This window comes from Panthera pardus, unplaced genomic scaffold, assembly GCF_024362965.1.
Source record: "Panthera pardus isolate Hobbes unplaced genomic scaffold, ASM2436296v1 HiC_scaffold_17, whole genome shotgun sequence".
NCBI lineage: Eukaryota > Metazoa > Chordata > Mammalia > Carnivora > Felidae > Panthera > Panthera pardus.
In genome coordinates this window covers 139,049,427-139,072,487 of record NW_026526732.1, presented here as the reverse complement: position 1 = coordinate 139,072,487, position 23,061 = coordinate 139,049,427, and the positions used below count along the sequence as shown (strand labels likewise).

Genomic DNA, 23,061 nt, shown 5'->3' with positions numbered 1-23,061 from the left:
GCGGGACCTCCCACTCAGCCAATTCTGGGAGACGAACCCTGGCGGTTTGTACTCTTCCTTTCCAATGAGAAAAAAAGGAAGCAGCTTGGCCCCAATAACCAATCCAAGGAGGCGGCGCCTGGTTGTCAGGCAGGTTTGTAAGAGTTTGGGCCAATTGGAGGCGCAGACACCGCTCGACCCGGGCGCAGCGCGCAGGCGGTGGCGAAGAGACGCCGAGCGGGCCGAGTGCGGCCGAGCAAAGCCGGAGCCGGAGCGGGGCCGCAGGAGCCGGGCTGGGTCCGGACGGGCCGAGATGCCCTATAAACTGAAGAAGGAGAAGGTGAGCGTGGCCCTTTTCTTCGCGCCTCCGCCTTGGGGCCTGCGCGGAGCACTGGGAGAGGCCGAGCCAGGCCCGGGACAGCCCCAGACTGACCCTCCCGTCCGGCCCCCGCAGGACTCCCGGGGCCAGCCCTCCGCCCCCGCCGCTAGCCGCACCCCCAGCCTGTGCCGCAGCTGGAAAAGCTCCCTCACCTTGCCTGGGATAGAGTCCCCCGCGTACACCTCCTTCCTTTCCTCCCCTCACCTACCCCCGGCCCAGGGTAACCACCTCCCTCCAGATCTGCTCCACTCCCAGGTCACTCCCCTGCTTTTTCTTCCCGCCCCCACCCCACTCTCCCCACTCCCCACCCGGTTACCCGTTTGGGACAGCCCCTCATCTGAGACCGCACCTCCTTCCAGCCCACCTCCCCCCGCCCCCCATTGCGCGCAGCCCCTTCCCTTTTCTTACGCGCCGGGCCTGGGCCTGGGCCGGCCTTCTCCACCGTCCCTTACAGCCCCTTCTCCCTCCCCGCCAAGCACCTTGACCTAGAACTGCTCTGCTTTCTCTCTCCTCCACCAAATCTGGCCTAGGCCCCTCCCTCTAGTTCTTCCTTCACACACAAACTTGTAAGCCAGGACTGAGCCCTTCCTTCTGTTGATGGAACCTCAGAACGTCAGTGTTGGAAGGGACCACTGAGCGCATTCAGCGTAATCCTTAGTGATACAGATGAGGAGACTGAGGCCCCGACAGGGGAAGGGACTTGGCCAAGGTCACACAGCCTGTTTGGAGGCCCAGCTGCAATATCAGGTCTCTTGACTTAAAGGCCTCCTTTGTACCAAAGCCCCCCTAACAGGCATCAACCGACTTGCAGGTTCATCCTAAATCAGTTACCTTTCCTAATCTGAGCAAGGTTCTCTCCTTTTCCTAATCTTAGGATAACCTTTGCATTTTTCCAGTTTTGCAGTGCTGGATTCCTGCCTTTCCTGGGCTACACTATCCTCAAATTGGGAATCTGCCCTTACTATCAGATTAATTTTCCTTCTTACCCCAAAGGCCAGCCAACCCCTGGGCACCCTTGACTTTGTCATGGTGTCCTGATACAGGCTTGTTTCTTGATGTTGCCTTCTTTCACCTTCCTCTTCTATTTCCATATTGCCTTCTTGCCCCTGTTCTTCATCCCTGCCTTTCTCTACCTTCTATTTCCTGCTGTTGCTGAGGTCTGACTCAGAGGTGTGGTTCCTTTGAGGTACAGACTCACAGAGGATGCTAGGATACCAGTTCCAGCCTCCCCCAGCTTCTCCTTTCCTGGGGCTGGCCCCTCGTGGTGGGGCTGGCTCTGGCCTGGTGCTCTGCTCAGCCACTTTATGACCCCAGACGTGTCTTACTTTCATTTGCCCTCTGATTGGCTGGTTGCTGGGCTGCCATCTCTGACCTTATCAATTCAACTCTTTATCCTGGGGCTTTTGGAGATTTCCCAGGCAGCTCTCATTCTGGGTTGTCTCCATAACTGCACAGGGCCAGAGGTTCTGAGTGTAGGGTTGGTGATGGTGTACTAGGCACTGAACCTCCTGGGGTCCTGGGTTGGCAGGTTCGTGTTCCCCACCCAGGCCCTGTGTCCTTGGGGAGTGGGTCTGCTGAAGTGGTTTGGGCAGCTTAGCTGTGAATGATGCACACACAATTCAGCCACACCAGAGGCTAAGGGGGTTCCTTCAAGGAGCGTGGAGGGGCATGAAATTCAGGGGAAGCTGGTGAAGTCCCCGCCCATCTGTAGTTTTTAGTCTGATACTAAAATGGGACAGACAGTGTCCCATCTACAGTAAGCCTTCTTCTTCTAGGTGATTGAGAAGAAAAATTCTTAGACTTGCTGGGACCATAGATATTTGACCATAGTATTTGGCTGGGAAACAACATTGGAAGAATTGGGTTGCACAGAACCAGGCATCTCTGATTCCTTTCAAGGTTTAACTTTCTGCTTTTGATTTCCAGTTGCATTTGGCCTCCTTAAATGGTTAACAAGCCCTGAGGGAGAGGGAGGTGACAGTGTGACTGAGCTTTGCCCAGATAGGGTGGGGGCAGAGAGGAGGATCTTTATTGCACATCCATCACCTCTCTCCTTTCTCCTTCATCTCTGCTGGTCCCAGTCTTGGCCATCCTTCACGACCTTCTCCCTGAAGCCTTTCCTGAACCCTCACTTCCCAGTGAGCTCTCCCCTCCTCGGGATTTGTGGAACACTTGATAGGTCACGTATGGTCCTTTTTGTTCCCTTGGACTGGAATTAATTGTGGACAAATCTTTTCTTCCCCCTTGAGATAATAACTCCATTTTGGTTTGGCCTCTTCTTGCACACAGTAGGCCCTCAATAGATGGGTGCTGAGTCAGTCCCTTGGGGGATTTGCTTCCCTCCTCTTCCCTCATGTTCTGATCTAGGACTGAATCTCTTTTAGGTTCCCAGGTGGCATGCCCCTGCTCCTTTCCACTTTCTTATTGTTTTTAATAATAGTAATAACGGGCTAACATTGGGATTTTCATGTGCTGGACACTGTGCTAAAGGGAATTAGGTAGTGTGATTGTTGTCACTTAAAAGAGGAGGACTGAGCCTCAGAGAGGCTAGTTAACCTGCCTACAATTCCAGAGCTAGTAAGAGTTGGGCCCCAAACACAGTGTGGGCTCCAAACCCCAGTTCCAGGCCGCAAGTGACGGTTGGGCTGCACTGTGTTGTGTGCACTTGACCTGTTCTGCAGGAGCCGGGGAGCAAGGGTGGTGGGCGTGGTTTCCCCATGCCCCCACACACGCCCACATAACCAGGCAGCTGGGATTCTCACGGCACACTCCCTGTTAGGTATGCTTAAGTGCTGTAGGGCTGGCGGAGAAGGAGCTTGTGGTCAAGTAGAGAGATGTGACATGTATAAAGGTGGGTCAGCTTTGTCCATGAGGCCCACGTCCGGGGTATGTGCGGTCACCTCAGTGACTCCTGCCTGCGCCCCTCATCCTTTGCCTCTACACGCCACGCTCTGAGCCACACTCCCTGGCCCTTTGGCAAGGGGTCGGTATGCCTGCCAGCCTGGTCAGTGGGCAGCTGGGAGAGTGCTCAGCCCAAAGGAGCACCTTCCTGCTGGCTGACACCTGGAGCTGCTCCCCACCTGGGAAAGGCTCTCATCCTCCCTGCCCCCTCCTCCAGCCCACGCAGAGCTCTGTTCTCCCAGAAATCCTTGTGCCCCCATAGTCAGTGTGACTTAACACTTGTCACTGAAGGGGCGCAGTTGCCATCAAGTGTCAGAATCTCAGAGCCAAAAGTGACTTCCAAGATCCTCTGACAGTCTTCATTTAGGGCTCAAACCCCTCCTGCCCGTGCATTAGAAGAGTCACGAATGCTCCTTTGCTTGAATGCTCTCAGGACTGGGGAGCTTGCACACAGCCGGTTTCTGTGCAGCTGCTTCAGGAGAAGATCCTTCCTATTCGGAGCCTCAGCCTGTCTTCCTGCCACTTCAGCCCATGCCTCTTGGGCTCCTGGATCCACATAGAGCAAGTTGCATCTTTAGTCCACATGGCAGCCCTTCATTTATTCGTAAAACCCCCTCGTGCTCGCCTACCGCTGGGACTCCTCCCCTCCATCATTAGCTAGCCCAGCCTTGCAGCTGTTGCTCTCAGGACAGGCTTTTGAATCTACTCCCAGTATGGGTTGTATTTCGCCAGAAGAAAACCTAGGATTTGTCTTTGTCCCTCCCAAAGTCGGATGCTCACGATGGAACCAGATCCTCCTGAACAACTCCATCAAGTGCCAAGGACAGGGGCACTTCCATGTCCCCTCCCCATGCCAAGAGCTCTGCACTCCATTTGCTAACTGGACAGAAGGTCATGGGGTGCTGGGGCAACCCTGGCACATGAAGGATTTGTGTGGAGCTTGCAATCAGACCTAAATCCCCAAGTCTTTTTCACATTTTCCCCATCCTGTCCCTGTGCAGTTGCTTTTTTTGGCCCGAGGCAGAGGAAGAGACGCCAGGCAGGCCAGGGCTCTGAGCCAGCGGCCCAGTTCCCGAGGGAGACTTCGGACTAGCGCTCATCCTTGTAGCAGTTCAGGGTCTTACCCCCATCCCTGTCCCCATGCTTGTCCACCAAGGCACTCTTAGGGATAATTCCTGTACCTGATCATGCCAATAGCACCCTCTAGTCTGGATATTATTTGTAATTTCCAAAAAAAGGCCTCCAGGTCTTTGCAGATGGCTTTGGGGGAGAGTGGTGACTCTCTCTCCTCCAGCATGAGAACCTTAGGCACCCCCCCTGCCCGCTCTAGCCAGAAGCCAGACAGAATAGCTTGTTCCTTAAAGCTCCACACCCTGGTTCTTCCTTGACAGAGGCTCTCCGGGGCCCTTACTCATACAGCAGCCATGTGAGGGGACAGATCATTATTATCATGCTTCATTACTATGTCTTAGCAATGTCTTCCTCACCACATTCCAAACTCTTTGGAGGGACTCCCTTTGTGTACCCCAAGTCCTCCTCCCCTGGGCTAGGTACAGGGTAGATGCTCAGTGGTTCTGACTGATTACTTCCGTTGGACAGAGGATAATTACAACACAGACCTAAGCAGTCCAGATGAGGCCTCTCCCTTCTGGCATCTGCTGACTACCTCCATCTTCCCCCTTCAGGAGACCCCCAAGCTTGCCAAAGGCACGACCAAGCCCAGCAGCTCGGGCAAGGATGGTGGCGGCGAGAGCGCCGAGGAGGTAATGAAAGTGGGCACGGCTCTAGTTACGGTGCAGGCACCAGCTCGAACTGCTCGACGGCTAGTGGGGTGAGGGATCCCAGGGGGCCAGATGTGATCCAGGCAGAAGGGAAGGGGCCTTCCACAGCCTGGGAGGAGCTTGGACAGCCCAGCCAGGTAGCTGCCTTCAGTCAGGCAGCCTGTCCCTTCGGCTGGTATAGAGCGACTACGCTCTGCAGTTCTTCAGACTCCCCAGCAATTCTTCTGAAAGTTATTTGTCTGCCAACCTTGCGTGGTAAGAATTCCTTTTTCCTTAGAATGAAAAGCTAGGGGTAGCGGGTGCTGGGGGGGAAGGGAAAAAGTACAAGGGTGCTCAGTGGGGAATGAGTGGCTTTGGCATGGCTTGGGGTGGGGAAGGGGTGGGAGTGGCTGGTGTCCTTGAGCTGGCCAGGGCTGGGCCCACTGCCCTTGGTTCTGATCCAATGGGAACCTGCTAAAGGACAGTGATGAGCAGAGGTCAGCACAGCTTGGAAGTCTAGGGCTGTAAAGCAATAAATGGCAAGCAGAGAGAGCACTGGAGGGTGGAGAGACTTAAGTCCAGAGTATGTCCAGGAGAGTTTGGGAGTGTGCTCAATGCGATGCTCAAGATGGTGGCCGGTCCTGTGAACATGTTGAGCAAGTAAGTACCCATCTTACTCAGAAACTGGTGATCCTTGGTTTTTCTGCTTTTTTGTTTGTTTGTTTGTTTGTTTATTTTGAGAGGGAGAGAGCGTGAGCGTGTGAGTGAGCGGGGGAGGGGCAGAGAGAGAGAGGGAGAGAGAGAATCCCAAGCAGGCTCCATGCGGTCACTGTGGAGGGGCTCAATCTCATGAACCGTGAGATCATGACCTGAGCCGAAATCAAGAGTCAGACACTTAACTGGCTGAGCCACCCAGGCGCCCCTCTGCTTCTCTCCTGTTCTCAACTGTTTAGAGCCATAGAGGACAACAGGAAACATCTCTGTGATTATGGGCAGGGCTTGTGGATTTGAGGGGGAGAAGAAATCGATTAGCAAGTATTGGAGTTAATCCTGGATTTAGACTTTTCTATGTACTTCTGGTCCCTGTCACCTCAGCACTTCCCACACCCCTGACCTTCATTTTAGGCCTCACTTGAGTAATCAGAAGAAGCAGGGCAGGTGTTCCTCATTTTACAGACATGGGAGTTGAGGACCACAGAAGATGAATTCCTCCTTCCTTTGCCCTTAAACAGTAATTTCAACATGTCTCCAGGATAGACCTTATCACTTTTTGTTGTGACTATTTTTCCAACGTGGGTTTCTCTCCACCAGACTGTGGACTCTGAGGGAGGGGAGCTGGGTATGCTGCTTGAAGGCAGCCGGCACCTTGTTTCTTCCCCACGTCTGTATGCTCGTGTATTTTGTTCTTTGGGCGGAGGGGAGGGGAGAGGGCAGGGCGGGCATTTTTATTTTATTTTTTATTTTTTTAAGTAATCTCTACGTCCAGTGTGGGGCTTGAACTCACAACCCTCAGGTCAAGAGTCACCTGCTTCACCAACTGAGCCAGCCAGGTGCCCCTTATGCACTTGGTTCTTAATAACTCATCAGTCAGCGCTCCTGGGAAACACTCCCTCTGGGCCCAGTCTCCCCTTTAGGAATGGTGACATCTGTGGGACCCACAGGGAAGGTGGCTGGGAGCTGGCAACTGACATTCAAAGCAGCAAGAGAGACATAGAAACGGGATTTAAAGGGACAGAAAGGAATAGTTAGGGGGCTGTTCTCATCTTTTGCCTAACTCCTACTTGTTCAGTTACTAGATAGATTGGATGTCTTGTCCTAAAAGCAGCCTTCCTTGACTGCCTCCCCCTCCCTCCCCACCAGGACATGGTCAGGGCTCCGGCTATTTGCTCTGTTAGCTCCAGTATCGCCCCACAGCAGCATTTACACGGCTGTAATTAAACAATTTGGTGTGAATTCATTGTTTATCCATTTTAACTTTTGTGTTATTAGCACGTGAGTGAGCTCCTTGAGGTTTCCCTTTGCTTCCCTTTGAGCCGCCCAAGGGCTTGGCACATTACAGGTGCCAGGATTTGAATGCATTAGTGGCTAAATAAGTAAACCTAAGTGTTGGAAGTAACCTTGGAGTCTAACCCTCTCCTTTCCCAGATAGGAAAATGAAAGCTCAAACAAGTTAGGAAATAGGCTGAGACCAACTGCTAGGATTTCTCCACTGTCTTTGTGGACACATCTATTTGAAAAAGTAGAGTGTTGAGTTCACCTGGGGCTCTGTTTTGTGAAATGGTGCTCAGGGCTCACCTGTACGAGGCAGATGCAGAAATGCTGCATGATTTTCCAGACATGTACCCATGTGGCCCCAGACAGAGGGACGGTGGAAAAGTTGGGGGCCAGGCTATGAGGCTCAGGTCATCCAAAGCTGTTTGGCACAGTCCTTCCCTTGCTGTTTTTCTAGTCCAGAATTTGGGGCTCTTCTAGCCAAATTTACCCTGTGTCATGCATTTGCCAGAGCCTTTCCAATTGATCTAATAATTCCGGCAGCCACCATTTAGTTTATTGAGCAGTTACTTGTGTGTTAGGTTCCTAGGGCAGCCATAACAAATGACCACAAACTGAATGGCTTAAAATAACAGAGATTTATTCTCTTACAGTCCTGGTGGCCAGAAATCTGAAATCGAGGCATCAGTAGGCCATGTCCCTCTGAGGTTCTAGGCAAGAATCTCTTCTGTACCTCTCCCTAGATTCTGGTGGTTTTTAACAGTCCTCAGTGTTCCTTGGCTTATGGATGCATCACTCCAGTCTCCTCCTCCACCTTCACCTTCACATGGGGTTCTGCCCTGTGTGTCTCTGTGTTCACATTTTCTTCCTTCCTCTTTTTTGTTTTTGTTTAATTTATTTTTGAGAGAGAGAGACAGAGTATGAGCGGGGGAGGGGCAGAGAGAAAGGGAGACCGAATCCGAAACAGGCTCCAGGTTCCGAGCTGTGAGCTGTCAGCTCAGAGCCGGACATGGGGCTTGGACTCGTGAGCCCTGAGATCATGACCTGAGCCGAAGTCAGATGCTTAACTCACTGAGCCACCCAGGCGCCCCGTGTCCACATTTTCTTCTTATGAAGACACTAGTCACATGGATTTAGGGCCCACCCCAACTTGTTTATGTCTACAAAGACCCTATTTCCAAGTTACGTCACGTTCACAGACGTTGGGTTGACACTGTTCAACTTCCCAGGTGCTGTCTTAAGACCTTTGCTTGCATTTAACCTTTTAATCTCATTTAATCTTCACAACACTCCCCTGAGGTCATTCTGTTATCAGTCATCATCCCCATTTTACAGATGAAACTGAGGTCTTAGTGACGTTAAATAGCTCTTACTCAGCTGGTAAACAGCAGAGCTGGAATTCAACCCAGTGTGCTGTGGCTCACGAGCCGATTCGTGGTGTTTTTGTTTTTGTTTTTTTGTTTAGACTTCATTATTTATTTTTAAAGTAGACTTCAACACCCACGTGGAGCCCAGTGTGGCCTTGAACTCACAACCCTGACTGACATCAAGACCTGAGCTGAGATCAAGAGTTGGGAGCTTAACCGACTGAACCACCCAGGCACCCCCTCCTGTGTTCTTAATGACGTGATACCCTGTGTCTAAGATTCTGGAAGAGTCTTAGAACGGAAAGGAGCCTTGAGAGATTGGATAAGACTCACTGTTGACCTATCGCTGCAGGCAAGGGTCTTTCTGCTCTGTCTCTGGAGACAGCAGTTCACTGCCCTGGACTCCACTCGGTGGTGTGCCCTGTCCTGAGTTCTGGGAGCAGGGACAGAGGGAGGAAGAAACTATCTCAGTCCCTCCATGTCAGCCTGTCCTCCCAGTAGCCAAAATTGTTGCCACTAAAAACATTCTTCTGTCTTATCAGTCCTCTACTTAAAAAGCTCTGTTGGTTTGGGGCGCCTGGGTGGCTCAGTCCATTAAGTGTCCGACTCCGGCTCAGGTCATGATCTCATGTTTCATGAGTTTGAGCCCTGCATCCGACTCTGTGCTGACAGCTGAGAGCCTGAAGGCCTGCTTCGGGTTCTGTGTGTCCCTCTCTCTGCCCCTCCCCCACTCATGCTCTGTCTCTCTCAAAAATAAATAAAACGTTAAAAAAATAAAAAAGAAAAGCTCTGTTGGCATCTCATTGCTTTTAAGTTAACACTCAAATTCACACTCTGGACCCCTCTGAGGGGGCCCTGCCTCATTTTTCTAGCACCCATCCTGGTTTCTCCCTCTGCTGGACTTCCCATCTCCTGATACAAGCCCTTTTGTAACTCTGGGTCCTTATTGATGAAATTCCATTGGCATGGACTACTTTATTTTCCTGCTTTGTTCCTTTTTTTTTTTTTTTTAATGTTTATTTTTGAGAGAGAGACAGAGTGTGAGCGGGGGAAAGGCAGAGAGAGAGGGAGACACAGAATCCGAAGCAGGCTGCAGGCTCTGAGCTGTCAGCACAGAGCCTGATGCGGGGCTCAAATCCACGAACTGTGAGATCATGACCTGAGCCGAAGTAGGAGGCTCAACCGACTGAGTCACCCTGCCCCCCCCCCCCCCCCCCCCCCCCCCCCCCCGCTGATTTGTTCTTTTGCCCGCTGAGCTCATGTTTGTCCTTTGAGAGCGAATCAAAAGTCACCTCTTCAGGAACAGTTTCACTCATTCTTCTGGCAGAGTTTGTGTTCCCGTATCCTTGGTGGCACTCTGTTTTTTCATTTCCCTGGTACCAAGAGCTGTCCGTGTGTTGGTCTCACCCACTGGACTGTGAGCTCTTTGAGGGCAGGGGCTACCCTTTAATCTCTAAGGCTTAGCATGATGACCATTGAATAAATGAAGGAAGGAAATAATTTAGCTCAGCTAGATAGAGCTCTAGGTGTCAGGATAGGAGAGAATGCCTCTGCGATTTTTTGGGGTTTTAAACTAAAATGATCTTTATTTGACTAGGTGATTGATTATGCAAAAGCTGTGACATTGTGAGTTTTTCACTGTTTTACCTTTCATCTTTTTCTGACAACACTTTTTAAAAATTAAAAAAAAAATGTTTATTTATTTAGAGAGGGAGATAGAAAGTGCATGTGCGAGCAGGGGAGGGGCAGAGAGATAAGGGAGAGAGAGGATCCCAAGCAGGCTGCACGCTGCCAGCGCAGAGCCCGACATGGGGCTTGAACCCATGAATGTGAGATCATGACCTGAGCTGAAAACAAGAGTTGGACGCTTAACTGACCCAGGTGCCCCAATACGTCTCTCTTTCTCTTTCTTTTTTCTTTCTTTCTTTCTTTCTTTCTTTCTTTCTTTCTTTCTTTCTTTCTCTCTCTCTCTCTCTCTCTCTCTCTCCTCTCTCTCTCTCTCTCTCTCTCTCTCTCTCTCTTTCAAGCTAGCTCTACACCCAATGTGGGACTTCAACTCAGGACCCTGAGATCAAGAGTCTCATGCTCTACCAACCGAACTAGCCAGGTGCCCCTTTACAATACTTTCTATAGTACTTAATTTATATTTCTTTTTTTTCTTTAATTTAATTTAATTTTTAAAAACATGTCTTGAGAGAGAGCTGGTGTGAGCGGGAGGAAGGGTGGAGAGAGAGAATTCCAAGTAACAATAACAGTGCAGGGCTCAATCCCATGAACCGTGAGATCATGACCTGAGCCCAAATCAAGAGTTGGATGCCCATTTCAGCCTCTCAGTCGCCCCCTTAATTTATATTTCTATCTCTTATTTTAGGTTTAAATATTTGGGTTTGATTATTAATGGTGATTGTGTTAGGATGAAATTGGACTAGGGTTGGTTCAGAGTGGGCAAGTTTAGTTTGCAGTCTCTTGAGTGCGAGTGTGGTGCATAAATTCCAAGTACCACTTGACTGCTGGAGACCCAAATCTAGGAAGGCTTCTTGGAGGTGGGAGGAGAAGGCACTTCAGGCAGAGGAAATGGCCAGGTTGGCTGGGTTGCCTTCGGTCAGCGTTCACCAGTGATGGTGATAGTTGTGGAAGGTTCCCCAGGGGACTCACCTGCCTCCCACCTGCAGCCCAGGTCAGTAGAAAAGTTAAAAGCTGAAGCTTTTACTGGGTGCCTGGCTGGCTCAGTCGGGGGAGCATGTGACTCTTGATCTCGAGATTATAAATTCGAGCCCAAAGTTGGGTGTAGAGATTACTAAAAGATAAAATCTTTAAAAAAAATGATAAAAAAAAAAAAAGGCTGAAGTTTTTAGAGGAAAGAGTTGGACATGAAGTGAGTCACTGGCATAGCCCCATGCCTCATGCTGACAAGCATGTTTCCTATTGAAGAGTGAATAGACCAGGGGATGCCTCATTGAGGCTTGGCAGCCAGGCGCTTTGCTGACTGGACCAGCTGTCTCTCAGATGCTTCTTGTGTGTGGGGCCTGGGAGCCAATGGTCCTTATAAAACCAGGTGGCCCAGTGGGGTGAGGTGGGACAAGCTAAGCTCAGCAGCTCTCCATTCACCCCTGCCTTCAATGATGCATTCCTAGTGGAGAAGGGACCTCAGGCATCAACCTATTCGTTTTTATTTTTATTTTATTTTTTAATTTTTTTTAGAGAGAGCATGAGCAGGGGAGGAACAGAAGGAGAGGGGGAGAGGGAATCCCAAGCAGGCTCCACGCCCAATACGGGCTTGACATGGGGCTTGATCTCAGGACTGAGAGATCATGACCTGAGTCGAAATCCAGCTCAGCCACCCAGGTGCCCCTCTACTGGTTTTTAAACTTTGATTTTTAGCCATGTGACCCTCTGTTCTCTTAACCTTACTTGGAGAATAGATGGGAAACCACAGATTTGCCCATTTCTCTGTTAGCAGAGAAAATCGAGGCCTGGCTTCTCTCCTTCTGGGGTGAATGCCTCTTTCCCTAGACATCCCCTCAGTGTGCGGTTTGTGGAGGTGCAAAGTGTCTTTCTTATCTGGGACGATGGAGAAGGACATGCTCTTCCTCAGAGTTTTGTTCGTTAGCTGCCACTGAGCCCCTTGCCCTAGTATAACTAATGTTTCTCCCTCCTACTCTGCTCCTGACACCATACAGTGCTCTGTTCTGATGGTTCCGGGCTTGGGACAGGAAAGGTCTGGCCCCCTGTCAATCAACCAATCAAACCTTCATTGAATGCCTGTTAGGTGCCAGTGCTTGAGGGGACCCAGAACGGTACAAACCAGGGTCCTGGCTTTCAGGGGACTTGCTATCTAGTTGGACATGTGAACACACCGAGCCAAGAGGCATCACTGGGGATGATCACAGAGCCAGTGAAACAGACAAAGAAGAGGGTGGGGCTTAAACTGGATCTTGAAAGATGAAATGCTTTCTTGGGTTCCCCCGTTTTAGACCAAGGAAGATAATGGACCCATGGGGACATTTGAGGCATGCTAATTTCAGGAATTTCCAGGTTGCATTTTTAAAGTCTAGGGATGGGAAATAATCGTGATAACAGTAGAAGACACTTCTTACAAAGCACTTCTGTGAGCTATATAACGTTCACTTAAATCGTTATTACAACCTTATGAGCTAGGTACTATTGTCATCCCCACTTTACAGATGAGGAAATGGAGGTAGACAGACTAGTTGACTTTCTGGAGGTTACTTGGCTAATAAATGGCAGAGCAGTAGTCAAACCGAGGCAGTCTAGTGTGAGTCTGTGCTCGTGACCACCAAGCTCCACAGATAAGGATTTGGTTTTTCCTGCAACCGGGAAATGAAGGCACAGGGCAGGGGTGGGTCTGGTTCCCCACCCTTCTGCCTCTCTCTCCTATCCCTCACCAAGGTATGAGCCATCTGCCATGTGCAGGAAGAGAGACCCCAGGGCATCTTGTACAGTCTAACCAGAATCACACCGGCTGAGTGCTGGTTATGGCAGGAGAGGTGTGTGGCGGCTAATCTTGCCCCATTTCCTTGTGCTCCCTTAGGTTAGTGTCTGGGGTGATCATTTCAGGTGGGGGAGAGGGCCAGATGGCCAAGAAGGTAATGAGCTACACTGGACCCACAGGCCAGCCCCAGGCTGGATGCAGCGTGTCTCTCCTCTCCTCTGATCCCCAGATAGGTCACAAGCTTGACATAGTTGTTTCTATAAAAAATTCAGAGCCTACAAAGCATAACATTTCTGTCTTCCTCCCTTCCCCCATCCCAGATGATTTCGTATTCTCCCATTCTTTTTTTCTTTTTTTAATTTAATTATTTTGAGAGAGAGAGAGAGAGAGCACAAGCCGGGGAGGAGCAGAGAGGAAGGGAGAGAATCCCAAACAGACTCTGTGCCATCAGCACAGAGCCCGATGTGGGGCTTAAACTCACGAACTGTGAGATCATGACCTGAGCTGAAGTTAGCCACTTAACCCACTGAGCCACCCAGTCTCCTGTGGTGTGGGTACCCATCTGGACATGGCCTCAGTCCTCTGATCCTGCTGCAGTCTCTGGGGGCAAGGGTTGTCCTGCGGCCCAGCTTCTCCCCTCTACCGGCAGGTGGTTACCTGACAGTACCTGTGGGTGGACAGCGTTGCAAACACCTGTGTGTATACTTCTGACAGTGACCTTCGTGGGGCTCCAACACCCGTGTCTGGGATGGAGTAAAGAGATAGCTTTAAAAAAATTAGCTGTGTTTCTCCCATTATATAAATGTGTCAGCTTGTAGAAAATCGAGAAAAGTAGAGAAAAGTCATCTGTCATTCTGCTACAATGGGAGACAGTCATAAAAACAGTGGTGGCTTGCTGTTGTTTTTTCCTTCTCTTCACTGAGCTTTGGGTTCTGTGCACGTGTTGTCATGTGGGTGAGCTCATTTTGCATGTACAGTTTTGTGTTATCCTTATTTAACTTTGCATAGGAAGCAATTTTCTGTCATTACATAGTTTTAGGCTTTGTTTTATTTTGAAACTTATCAACATGACAACATGTACGTTGTTCAGAAGGTCAGACAGTAAGTACCCTTGGCCTTGTAATGAAAGGAGCAGCTCCCGCCTAGCCCCCTATTCTGTTGCTTTGTGGTGACCGCTTTCAACCCACCTTTCCTTGGAAATTGACTTCTGTGCTTCCAAATAAGAGTCTTTTTTTTTTTTTTTAATTTTTTTAATGTTTACTTATTTTTGAGAGAGAGACAGAATGTGAGTGGGTTAGGGGCAGAGGGAGAGGGAGACACAGAACCCGAAGCAGGCTTCAGGCTCCCGAGCTGTCAGCACCAGAGCCCGATGCGGGGCTCGAACTCTGAGATCATGACCTGAGCTGAAGTCAGACACTCAACCGACTGAGCCACCCAGGCGCCCCAAGTCTTTTTTCTTTTTAATGTTAATTTATTTACTTTAGAGAGAGAGCACAAACAGGGAAAAGGCAGAGAGAGAGGGAGACACAGAATCCGAGGCAGGCTTTAGGTTCTGAGCTGTCTGCTTAGAGGCTGATGCGGGGCTGGAACCCATGAACACGAGATCATGACCTGAGCTGAAGTCAGACACTTAACCAACAGAGCCACCCAGGCGCCCCAATTAAGAGTCTTTTGCTGCTTTTTAAAAAATTCTTTTGTCAAAAAAAATTTTTTTTAATGTTTATTTATTTTTGAGAGAGGGAGAGACAGAGTGCAAACTGGGGAGGGGCAGAGAGAGAGAGGGAGACACAGAATCCGAAGCACGCTCCAGGCTCCGAGCTGTCAGCACAGAGCCCAACGTGGGGCTCAAACTCGTGAACCATGAGATCATGACCTGAGCCCGAGTTGGACACTCAACCGACTGAGCCACCCAGGCGCCTCTAAAATTCTTTCATTTTTGAGCATTAGATATAATCTGTTGACTTCCTACTATGGAAAAGTAAGGTCTTAGCATCTTATATCCAATATAGACCTTTCCCATCCTCCCAAAGTACTTCTCACCAATTTTGGGTAAATTACTATGGCTGCGTAAATATTTTCTACAGTCGAACTGTGTATGATTGCATGTAGTACATAGTTTTCATGAACATAATTTTAACTCCATGATTGATTGATTATTTATTTATTTATTTGCTGTTATAAATAGGGCACAAAGCCCTATATATATATTTATACATATATATACATATATATGTATATATTATATATAAAGTGTGCACAAAGCCTTTTATATGTAGTATGGAGAATCCCAACCAGGCTCCACGTTCAGAGCAGATCCTGGTGCAGGGACTCCATCTCATGACTGTGAGATCATGACCTGATTGGAAATCAAGAGTTGGATGCTTAACGTACTGAGCCACCCAGGCGCCCCTCTTTTAACTTTTGACCAAGAATGTGATGCATTCAGTGAAGTGGGAAAGTACGATAATCTCAAGTATGCTACCTAATGAATTTTTTTTTCTGCTTAATGAATTTTTACATATGTTTATGCTTCGAACCACCTGCCAGATCCAGTCAAGATATAGAACATTTCCGTTACTCAGAAGATTCTTCAGATCCCTTCTCAATCAATCCCACACCCCTGCCAGCCCTGGCAAGATAGCCACTTTTCTGACATCCATCACCATCAATCCATCAATTAGATTTGCCTGTTCGTGAACTAGAACAAACATTTTGAAGGCTCTCGATGCACAGGCAGTGGGCACCATTTTGGGAGACACGGCTTCTTGACCACCCCCTTCTGGGGATAATAAACCTTAGTCATCTCTGACCCTGACTGGAGCTGCTCCAGGGTAGGAGATGGCTGCTTGGCTGCCCAGGCCTGTGCAGGCATGGATGGACTGCGGGATGGGCTGCGGCCCAGGGTGGGAGCTGTACCTTGGGGAGCGGACTTCAACAAATCACTTATTTGACTAGGCCCAGCCCCAGCCTCAGCCCCAGCCCCAGCCGCAGCCGCAGCCCCAGCCCCCATCGTCCAACAAGCGTCCCAGCAACAGCACACCGCCCCCAACGCAGCTCAGCAAAATCAAGTACTCTGGAGGGCCCCAGATTGTCAAGAAGGAGCGACGGCAAAGCTCCTCCCGCTTCAATCTCAGCAAGAACCGGGAGTTACAGAAGCTTCCTGCCCTGAAAGGTACTTGGAAAAGGTCATGGGGGCTGGTGCACCAGGCCTAGGGGGTCACTGGGCATTGGCTGTATAGAGGTTTGGGAGTATTTGAGGGGGATGGAAGTTCTAGACAATGTGAGAGGGAGGTCCACCAGGGCTGGGGTGCCAGGGGAGCAGGATGGCAGCAGGATGGGGTAGGGGAAGGCCCTGTAAGGCAAGTAGCACATGGCAGTGAAGGGCTAGGGAGGAGAGACTGACTGTTGCCTCCCCCTGCAGATTCGCCAACCCAGGAGCGGGAGGAGCTTTTTATCCAGAAGCTGCGCCAGTGCTGTGTCCTCTTTGACTTTGTATCAGATCCACTCAGTGACCTCAAATTCAAGGAGGTGAAGCGGGCAGGACTCAACGAAATGGTGGAATACATCACCCATAGCCGTGATGTTGTCACTGAGGCCATTTACCCCGAGGCTGTCACCATGGTGGGCACAGGGAAAAGGGGAAAGCAGGCAGGGACGGGGGCTGTGGAGAAGCCTGCACGGAGCTCTCACCTGGGTCCTCCCCCTCAGTTTTCAGTGAACCTCTTCCGGACGCTGCCACCTTCATCGAACCCCACCGGGGCCGAGTTTGACCCAGAAGAGGATGAGCCCACCCTGGAAGCTGCCTGGCCACATCTCCAGGTACCACAGTGAGGGGGCATGCTGGCCCTGGCTTCAGGGAATGGGGCACTCTGAGACAGCAAGGGGGTATGTCTCAGTCCTTGGGGAATACCCCCTAAGTGGATGCTCATTGCTCCTGACAGCTCGTGTATGAGTTTTTCTTACGTTTCCTCGAGTCTCCTGATTTCCAGCCAAACATAGCCAAGAAGTATATCGACCAGAAGTTTGTCCTTGCTGTGAGTCCCTGAAGTTCCTGTCCTTTCCTCCTTCCAGCCCATGAACTCTAGCCCCACAGCTCCTCAGTGAGGTCCCCACCCTTTCTCCATCTGTTGAATATATGGGCTTTCAACTGTGTCTGGTGCAAAGGACTGGTGGTGGGGGAGGGATAAGCAAATCCCTCTGCTCTTAACAAGCTCCTAGCATAATTGAAGGAAATTAGCAAGAGTTACCTCTTCCCCATCAGTGGGGCATGCAGACACGCATACCCAGACATCACACTGGGGAAAGCTATGTAAAGGAATCACTCTGCTCTCCAGAGACTTGCCCCCATACCCCCCCCCCCCCCAATCCAGAGAACCTCTGGGTGTCCCCTGGCTAGGAATCCGTGTCACCCCAGCCCTGACCTTCCTAGGCTCCTGCCTCATTCACCACCTTTTCCTCCCACCTGCTCCCAGCTCCTGGACCTGTTTGACAGTGAGGATCCTCGAGAGCGGGACTTCCTCAAGACCATCTTGCATCGCATCTATGGCAAGTTTTTGGGGCTCCGGGCTTATATCCGTAGGCAGATCAACCACATCTTCTACAGGTGAGGCCGGGAGCCAGCTTAGGAGCATAGCAAGCCCTGCTAAGTTGGGATGGGAGAAGGGAGGTAGGGGGACTCTGCAGAGTGCTGGAGAAACATTGGGGATTGTCACGAGAGCCTTTCTTTCCTCCCTCAGGTTCATCTATGAGACAGAACATCACAACGGGATTGCTGAGCTCTTAGAGATCCTCGGCAGGTAAGCGGTGGGGTGGAGGCACACGTACCTGCAGAAGGTTGGAGGGACGGGAGCACTGAGCTTGGATGGCCCTTTGGTCCTAACAAACCTCCTATAACTCCTAGCATCATCAACGGCTTTGCCTTGCCCCTTAAGGAAGAGCACAAGATGTTCCTCATCCGTGTCCTGCTTCCCCTTCACAAGGTCAAGTCCCTGAGTGTCTACCACCCGCAGGTGAGCTGCCTTCCTCCTGATGATCCCTGACACTGGCAGCAGAGAATAGAGAGGGAGGGGAAGATATTCCATCTGGGATGGGGGTGGCAGAGGGAGTGGGTGGGATAATTCCTCTTTACACCTCTTCTTCCATTCTGGGCTCTTGCTTCTGTCCCTGATCCCTCTGAGACCTGGACCCTACACCTCACCTCCTTTCTACCTCAACCTTTTGCAGCTGGCTTACTGTGTGGTACAGTTCCTGGAGAAGGAGAGCAGTCTCACAGAGCCGGTAATTCCCCTTCCCAGCCCCAGGACACCTCTTCCTGTCAATTAAACTTCCCAGTCTGCCTATTGAATAATGCCATAAGCAGGTGCTCAGGAGGGATGTGGCCCAACAGGTGACATGGATTCCTCTCTGAAGGAAAAGTAAAACCTATATATAGGAAACAGAATCAGGCCAGTTAGCGGAGGCCACCCGAGCTGTGCCCATCAGGGTGGGGAGAGAGGCCAGGAAGGCTTCCTGTGAAAGCAGGCAGGTGTTGAGTGAGAATTTTATCCCCGTGTCCTCCTCTTCTCACAGGTGATTGTAGGACTCCTCAAGTTCTGGCCCAAAACCCACAGCCCCAAGGAGGTCATGTTCCTGAATGAGCTAGAGGAGATTCTAGATGTCATTGAACCTTCAGAGTTCAGCAAAGTGATGGAACCACTCTTCCGCCAGCTTGCCAAGTGTGTCTCCAGCCCTCATTTCCAGGTGAGGCTCAGACCAGCATATCCTGTCCCCAGGCCTCCTAGAAACTGAGGAGGGTTTTCAGCAGAGTGAACCATACCCCTGCTGAGTCCCACCTGTCCCCACCAGGTGGCAGAGCGTGCTCTCTATTACTGGAACAATGAGTACATCATGAGCCTGATCAGTGACAATGCTGCCCGAGTCCTCCCCATCATGTTCCCTGCACTCTACAGGAACTCCAAGAGCCACTGGAACAAGTAGGCGGCTGGGGTAGGGCTGGGTGGTGGGGCTCTGGTTTGGGAACCTGTGAGGGGGTGGAAGAACTGAAGAGCCAGCGGTCTCATCGGGTCACTGAGCACAGGGGCTAGTGCCCACTGCACACTGACAGGCCCTTGAGGAACTGACCAGGGAGAAGACAGCGATGTGAGAGATGTCTGCAATACCTACAGCAGAGTGTGGCTTGTATCCTATCTTCTCCCCGTCAGAGATAGTCTGCAGCTTTGGAGACTTCATTCTGCGCTGTGAGAAGCTGATGGGATCTTTTTTAGCATGTGCTGAATCCCACTGTCCTAAAGAGACTTTCCGGCCAACAGCAAGTGCACTGTGGTGCAGGTGCTGTCCATTAAGCTGCTGGGAGGCCATTAGGATAGGCCAGGGCATAGAAGTAGCGTGAAGAAGGTAGGTCTTAGAGCACGGGGTGAGGCAAAGGAGGGACAAACAGACCAAGGCCTATAAAGAACCTGAAATGCCAAACTCAAGTCACGTGATTTGGCTAGAGCGATAAGCTTACACTGCAGGGGTCTATGAAAGCTCTTAGCAGAGACCCCTCCTGGGAGAGAGCAAATTGGGGTCCTGGCACTGCCCTTAGTATAAGTAAGGCCTCCTGTACCTGATCCTTCTTCCCGGTGACAGGACAATCCATGGACTGATCTACAATGCCCTAAAGCTGTTTATGGAGATGAATCAGAAGCTGTTTGATGACTGCACACAACAGTACAAGGCAGAGAAACAGAAGTGAGTATCTCTCGACTTGGGGGCTTCCATCTTCACCCTAGGTTCCCTCTGCTTCTCTTTCAAGCCCACTGCCTATCCCATCTTTGCTCCCTCAGGGGCCGGTTCCGAATGAAGGAAAGAGAAGAGATGTGGCAAAAGATCGAGGAGCTGGCCCGACTCAATCCCCAGGTGAGCTTTTTCTGCTGCTGCCCCGACCTGAGGGGCCCAGTTTGGCCTGGGGGAGGGTTTGTTTCAAGACAGGTCCACAGACTTCTGAAGCGGCTCTCACCACCTGCCCGTGCCTCCTCTCCTTCTCAGTATCCCATGTTCCGAGCTCCTCCACCACTGCCTCCTGTGTACTCGATGGAGACAGAGACCCCCACGGCAGAGGACATCCAACTTCTGAAGAGGACGGTGGAGACAGAGGCTGTGCAGGTGGGAAGGCATAGAGGGAATGGGGAGCACAAATATAAAGCTCTGAAAGGGAGAGGAGACAGGAGCAGCAGATCCGAGGAATAAGGGGAGGAAGCCATAAAATTTATTGGGAATCGGTTACCATTCCTCGCCTTCTCCGTACCTACACGTAGATGCTAAAGGACATCAAGAAGGAGAAGGTACTGCTTCGGCGGAAGTCCGAGCTGCCCCAGGACGTGTATACCATCAAGGCGCTGGAGGCACACAAGCGGGCGGAAGAATTCCTAACTGCCAGCCAGGAGGCTCTCTGACCCCCTCACCGTCCTACCACAGGGCCACAGCCCACTCAGCCCTGGGACGCTGCCCTAGCCCTCCACCCTCTGCTCCCCACTGGCTGACTTGGGGCAAGGCAGTGCCTCTCTAGCTACTCTAGGGAGGGGATGTGGCACTTGAAGCAGGGGACCCCCCCCCCCAGAGTGGTCCCTCTTCTTCCCAAAATGTGTTCATGCCTCCCTGTGGCTAGTACAGACAGGCTGAGCACTGAGATCCTCAGTGCCCAGACAACTTGGGGATGCCTGTCCCCCTCCTCTCCTAACCCCACAGCTACCTGAGGCTGCTCTGAGAAATACACACAGGAATACATATGCTCCTCTCCCCTTCCCTTAATCCTCATTTCAACTCCAGGTGTCTTTCCTTCTCTCCCTCCCCTGCAGAAGCATATAGGGAGCAGCAGGAGATTATTCTCACCAAAGTTATGTCAAGCCCCACTGGCCCCTGGAGTGAGTAGCTGGAAGGGAGCCAACCCCCAACAGGCACAATTAGGCCCCCAGCCCCAGCAGTGTGCAGGCTGATGGGGTTGAATTATTTTCTCTTATCCCCTGCCTGACCAAGACAACATGGGAGGTCAAAAGGAGAAAAGCATACGCTATGGACCATAGGTGATGGAATATAGGGCCCAGATGGACCAAGAGAAGGGGGTGAACAAACACCCTACCCTGTGCCCTCTGTTTGGTGAGCAGCAGCCCTGGGATCACAGACATGGAAGGGACCACCCTGGGGCTGACTGCTTTCCTATGTTGTTGGTTCCCAAAGCTAGGAGGAAGCAGGGAGCAGTGCCCTAAGCATGGCTCCCCCGACACCTATTTATTTCCTTTGTGCTGATGCTGGGCAGGCCCCCACTTGTCCCTTTCAGACACCCTGAAGGGGCAAGGGGCTGAAGAGGGCCAGACCCAGGTTCCAGGGGCACAGGCAGTGCAGCTTTTGGCTGTGTACATAGGGTGCTTTATTCTCCACAGTGATACATGCTAAGATGGGTTGGGCTTGGGCCAATGTCCCCATATGTACAGAACTGAATAAAGTGGGTCTCTGAGAAGAAGTCTGATTTGCCTTGATGTGGAAAGGGAGATGGAGAATATGAAGATGGACATTACAACCAGGGATGTGTTCAGTCCTATGCTGGTTCTGGCCTGGAATGCAGGGAGATAAGGCAGCTCTCAGGGTAGTCACTTCCAGGCTGGGGTCGTCCCCTGCCGGGCTTGGAGGGCCTTCTGTACCACATCTTCCCACTGGGCATCTGATATCTCCCGAGCCCAGGCAGGAACCCCTGGCGCAGGCAGGCTTACTCCAGCCATTGTCCTTTTCACCAACTCCACATGTTCTGAAATCACAAAAAACAGGAGAACAGAAACGATGGGACCAGCTCCATTCCCCATTCTTTGAATTAACCCATAACCCTTGGGCTAGCAGGGAGGCCAAATCCATCTTGTTATTTCCAGGCAAGCCCACCTACAACCCAAGTCTAACACAACAGACTTTCACCTGGATTCTGAAGTCTGTAAAATCTTAGATGACAAACTGTTGTTTTAGGAACGGGGTGTTCCTCTATGGCTTCCCTTTCTTTACTGGTTCTGACCAGTCCCTTTCCTCCAACATTATTCCAAAATGAAAGCATGCTCCCTTTACCCGGGTCCATGGGAATAGAGCTGTGGCTGCTCAATCCCGTGGCTCCTTCCTCCTCTTCATCCTCACTCTCTAATGGCGGGTCTGGCAAATGAAGCCCCAGGGCCTAAAGAGCCAGAGAGAAGACAGTTCAGGTCCAGCACTTCAGGAATCCCAGCTTCACCTGGCCAGAACAGTGCCGCCTCCACCATACCTGGATCCGATCCTGAATATCAGCAACTGCATCTTCTCCATCCCCCACCGGTGCCAGCTCCACCTCCTCTGGTTCAGGATCTTGGTTCAGGGGTTGGTAGGAGTAGCCAGCTGGGCCTGCCCCCGTTTCCTCCGGCTCTTCCTCAGGCTCCTCGCTGCTCCAATCCCCAGTGCCTTCCGTAGGGCCCTGGTGCGGCCCTAATTCCTCAGTCTGATTGGGGAAGATACGCTCGGGGCCCATGGTGTCTCTCCCTAGAACTACTGCTGCCATCCGGGCAGGGGCTGCAAGAACAGGGAGGGCAGGAGGGTAGTGATCGGATGAAATCAGGTCCACCTATAGCCACTCATCCAGTTCCTTGTGGTCTCCTGCGTCCGCAAACCATTTAACCGCTTCCAAGCTTCCTGCATCCCATCCTCTCCTGGGCACTCCACCATTTAAACCGACTCGTATCTTGAACCGAGGCCCACCGGACTTGCTCTGCCAATTCTTAAATAACAGCCCAACCCGAGACCATACCACCTCCTAAAAGACACTCCGTCCGGAACCCCGCCCGCCCGCCCCTACTCCCCTACTTGGGAACTCCGGATCGCCAAACGAGCTCCCCTAGACAGGGCGTACCCGCCCCCTTCTTCCCTCTCCAAAGGGCTCCCCTCTGTACCGCCTGACAAATGCCCTTCAGGCCCCAGGGGCTCCCCTCAAATGGCCCCAGCAGCGGCGTCCGCCACCCGCCCCCACCGATTCTCGGCGCCGGTGTTTCCGCGCGCCTCACCCGCTCAGAGCCCGCGGCTGAACCCGCACCTCCACTTCCGGCGGAGCAGGACGTACCGGGGCGCCTGGTCCTCCAGCCCCTCCCCGTGCTCATGATTGACGCGAACGAGAGACAAGCCGTACGCCTCTTGCCCCGCCTCCGCCATCTCCTGCTCCGACAACAAAGGACTACATTACCCAGTGATGCC

At 51.4% G+C, this 23,061-nt stretch overlaps 2 protein-coding genes across 6 annotated transcripts; one reads left to right on the top strand and one right to left on the bottom strand.

Annotated features, from left to right (window-relative positions):
• The first annotated feature begins 162 nt into the window (after positions 1-162).
• PPP2R5D (protein phosphatase 2 regulatory subunit B'delta) lies at positions 163-21,328 on the top strand. The gene is made up of 16 exons (XM_019457166.2): positions 163-319; positions 4,945-5,022; positions 15,787-16,003; positions 16,253-16,452; positions 16,540-16,650; positions 16,773-16,865; positions 17,304-17,434; positions 17,568-17,627; positions 17,732-17,840; positions 18,055-18,108; positions 18,400-18,570; positions 18,676-18,803; positions 19,459-19,560; positions 19,656-19,728; positions 19,858-19,974; positions 20,127-21,328. Exons 1-16 carry the CDS (start codon positions 293-295, stop codon positions 20,262-20,264), a joined length of 1,809 nt encoding a protein of 602 aa, XP_019312711.1. The 5' UTR covers positions 163-292; the 3' UTR covers positions 20,265-21,328.
• MEA1 (male-enhanced antigen 1) lies at positions 21,212-23,032 on the bottom strand. 5 transcript variants are annotated; one of them, XM_019457175.2, is made up of 4 exons: positions 22,931-23,032; positions 22,106-22,386; positions 21,916-22,018; positions 21,212-21,610 (listed from the first exon to the last, which is right to left on the bottom strand). In XM_019457175.2, the coding sequence occupies exons 1-4, from the start codon at positions 22,965-22,967 to the stop codon at positions 21,456-21,458; spliced, it is 576 nt and encodes a 191-aa protein (XP_019312720.1). In that variant the 5' UTR covers positions 22,968-23,032; the 3' UTR covers positions 21,212-21,455. The 5 variants fall into 5 exon arrangements, with proteins under 5 accessions (XP_019312720.1, XP_019312719.1, XP_019312721.1 ...); XM_019457174.2 differs by having other exon boundaries at positions 22,904-23,013; XM_019457176.2 differs by having other exon boundaries at positions 22,875-23,001.
• Between the last annotated feature and the right edge of the window lie 29 nt (positions 23,033-23,061).

What these genes read in the sequence shown, in the direction of transcription:
- PPP2R5D (XM_019457166.2), top strand. Translation starts at nt 293, where the DNA reads ATGCCCTATAAACTGAAGAAGGAGAAG. An exon ending in TGAGTGTCTACCACCCGCAG is followed by an intron (nt 17,841 to 18,054) that starts GTGAGCTGCCTT and finishes AACCTTTTGCAG; the next exon opens with CTGGCTTACTGTGTGGTACA. An exon ending in AGAGCAGTCTCACAGAGCCG is followed by an intron (nt 18,109 to 18,399) that starts GTAATTCCCCTT and finishes CTCTTCTCACAG; the next exon opens with GTGATTGTAGGACTCCTCAA.
- MEA1 (XM_019457174.2), bottom strand. Translation starts at nt 22,967, where the DNA reads ATGAGCACGGGGAGGGGCTGGAGGACCAGGCGCCCCGGTACGTCCTGC. An exon ending in CTGCTCCGCCGGAAGTGGAG is followed by an intron (nt 22,387 to 22,903) that starts GTGCGGGTTCAG and finishes CTGTTCTTGCAG; the next exon opens with CCCCTGCCCGGATGGCAGCA. An exon ending in ATATTCAGGATCGGATCCAG is followed by an intron (nt 22,019 to 22,105) that starts GTATGGTGGAGG and finishes CTGGCTCTTTAG; the next exon opens with GCCCTGGGGCTTCATTTGCC.